General features: G+C 35.5%; 1 protein-coding gene across 1 annotated transcript; it reads right to left on the reverse strand.

The window, feature by feature from the left end:
• Positions 1–1,235: 1,235 nt before the first annotated feature.
• Positions 1,236–2,172, reverse strand: LOC119850655 (putative protein FAM10A4). Its single transcript, XM_038389081.1, is given in 2 exon segments — positions 1,236–1,509; positions 1,511–2,172. Coding segments are annotated over 2 exon segments (936 nt in total).
• Between the last annotated feature and the right edge of the window lie 1,107 nt (positions 2,173–3,279).

Genomic DNA, 3,279 nt, shown 5'->3' on the forward strand with positions numbered 1-3,279 from the left:
AAAACTTTGTAAGTGATATTGGATATACTGAATTTCCACAAGAAGCTCATGCTTCTGCTGTATATTTTAAGCAAAAGAAAGGCTTGTATTGATTTTTTTTTGATGGCATCAGCAATTTTGAAAGCATCACTGGTATTAATGGGGAAAGGTTAAATTCCCTGAAGAAAGATTGCTTCTGCTACTATTAGAAGTTTTTGCTGAGAGGAGCTTTTACTATTGCAAATTCACTTGGGAAATATAACTGACCCAAAACATAATGTCGTTTCCAAATATAAATGATTTGTTTACAAAGTTGTGGAGAAAGTCTGGTAAAATTCTAAGTGGCAGTGATGGAGAATGAAGGGAAAAAAGGGCCTGCTCTCATTAAAATGTGAAAATGTTAAATGATATCTTCTCATTAAAGCTCTGTTCCCGCCATGTCTGGTTTCTGAATTAAATACTGTGGCAGAGCACTGAATGCTTCTTTGGTTAAACATGAGATTTTCAAAGGCACTCAGACTTGGCACAACTCTGCTTCCATTGAAGCCAATGTAACTTTTTCAACTGACTTAAATAGGAGTGAAATTAGTCCAATACTTTGCACTTTTGAAAACTGCAAAGGTCCTTTATACCAGTATAGCTATTCCCAAACAGGAAAAGGAATAAGCTATACTAATATAAAGTACTTTTCTATTTAGGTTTCAAAGGATAAGATTTTTATAAGTGTTGGTAAAAATTGATTTCAGCTTGCACACATACAGATGAAAAAACATGTCAATTGACAATCATAGAAATGTACATATAGGGAAAAATGCTTTATAATTTAGAGTTTGATTTAAGGGTATTTACTTTGTATTTTTTTACATGTGATAGACAATCAGTGTGTTAATAGTAATAAAGCTTTAACTTTTTTGAAACTCAATGTCTGTCATTAATAATTGTCTGACCCCCATAATTCCCACCAAAATTTAAATAAATTAAAGTAAGAACAATGCTTAAAAATAAACATGAATATCATCTATTGAAATTCTAAGAAAATCAAATTCTGCCAAGCCTACTACATCCACAGTAGGGGATGTACTGATAGAAGTGTTTGGTTTAAAAATAAAATCATACCCCTAAGTGAAATAACTATACTGGTACAAAAACTATATATAGCCCTTGCCTTAAAGAGACATTACAAAGTAAAAATTATGTTTTGCTGTAAGCCTTACATTTATTTGAATGAAAAGGCCATTTATGGTTGACCTCAGAGTTCAGTCATACTGGCCAAAGAACTTTGTGAACTTGCGGACGCTCCGGTATTTGTAAATGTTATCTGGGTTCCAGGTCACATCCACCCATGCTATTATAATCCTTGGATCCAGAATGGTTATAAAAAATTTAAAGTACTTCCACCAGATTCTAATCATCCATTGCCACATACTTTCCTCTTGCTGGGTTCTCTCTTGCTCTTCCAAGGCCAATTTTACCCTTTCCAGCGTCTCATGGAGTGCCTTTAATTCACGCTTGCGCTCATACTTCTGCCGAAGGTTCAGACCTTGGTTGTGCATTCTTTAGCATGGCATTGGTATCTTCATCATATTCCAGTTGACATGACAAGGTAAAGTCTTGGGCTGCCTCCTCCCAATGCCCCAGAAGCATGTGTGCTTGCCCTCTCCACTTGTAAGACTGTGCTGAATTGGGGTTAAGCTCACAGGCTCTGTCACAGTCTCTAATGGCAGCATTCGGCTTCTGTAGTTTCACAAAGACACTGGCTCAATTAACATACAAGAGGGTGAACTGAGGATTCAGCCTGATAGCATCTGTAAACAAGTCAATAGCTTTCTGAAGTTCACCTTCATCCAGGGCAGCAAAGGCATGTTCCCTCTTTTCATTGACCTGGTCTATCATCTCATTTGTTATTTCCAAATATTCATCTCCCATTTCTTGGGGATCATCCAGATCTGGTTTAATAACACCTTCATCCTCAATTTCCAAGTCACTCTCCTCACTCTCAGCTGGTTCTGGTTGTTTCCCTTGCTCCTTTAATGTCTTCTTTGCAGAGGCATGTTTCACTGAACATAATATGGTATCTCGCATGCTGTCTATAGAGTCCTGCAGGACACTCAATTGCTTGGCTCTCAAAAGAGTTGGGTCCTGTCTGTAAAGATCCACCAAGGCCTGAAGTTCATTAATTTTTTTCAGATTCATAGTGCCTTAGCTGGAAGGAAGCTGGGCAACACAGACTGTGCTGGGTCAGAAGGAAAAGATAAAAGCTGTAGCAGTTGCTTAACTACTAACTCAATGTGAGACTACACCATGGAGGAACAAACTAGACTTGTATATTCCCTTCTGACTGTAGTCTTTATACCGCAGTTTGCAAATACGTCTGTGGTGGTTTTTTGAAGGTGTCATTCTCTATTACAGCTCTCGTTGTGTCATAAGTTCTGATGATGTCATAAATTATGACATCATCTGAACCCAGAATTTTTTTTTATCTATTTAATCACCAGGCATGCATTCACTGAACTACATATATTATAGGAAAGCACAAGGGGAAAGAGGTTGAACATCCACCTATATTTTTACTGGAATTTTATCACCTTTTATTAATATATGTATAAGTAATAAGATTAGTCTGACCCCTTTATTTTTTTAAAGAATATGAGATCTTGCACTGCTATATAGAAGGTAATATAACATTTTTAACTGCATGGGATTCATAGATACAATCATATAGTGATTATAAAATATTTTACCTCTCATTATTTTATTATGACAACTGTACTAACTATAACACCAGATCTGAGGCACTATAGCCAAGCATTTCCAATAAAGGCCCCTACAGTATATTTACTATTAATTACCTCTGGGTCAAAACACAGCAAATTGATTCTTGACCAAGGAAGGAAGCTTTTTCCTTAATTTTTGAGTAATATCTGTCCAGTACATTTTTTTTTAAATGGAGAGATGATTGTGTCTTCAGATTGTTTATTTTCCTCACCCCTAGATAGGCAAGATACATACAGTTTACACTTGATAATTCAGTGTAAACTGTAAAAGAGGACAGAGAATAATTTTGGATAATAAAATAAATTTTCAGTAGGAAATTTTATACTCTTTAGAATAACACAATTTCTGACTACTGACATTTAGATAATCAAGATTACACTGTGAAACAGCCACCTATTTCAAATTCAGAACAGAAATCTTCTGATGTTTTCATAGGAATCACTAGAACTGCACACTCTCATTTCTTTAAATATACCACTGATAAAAATCATTGCAAATTTGAAATGTTACATAGTAAATAAAGTG

The sequence above is a fragment of the Dermochelys coriacea genome, chromosome 2 (assembly GCF_009764565.3).
Source record: "Dermochelys coriacea isolate rDerCor1 chromosome 2, rDerCor1.pri.v4, whole genome shotgun sequence".
Classification (NCBI taxonomy): Eukaryota; Metazoa; Chordata; order Testudines; family Dermochelyidae; genus Dermochelys; species Dermochelys coriacea.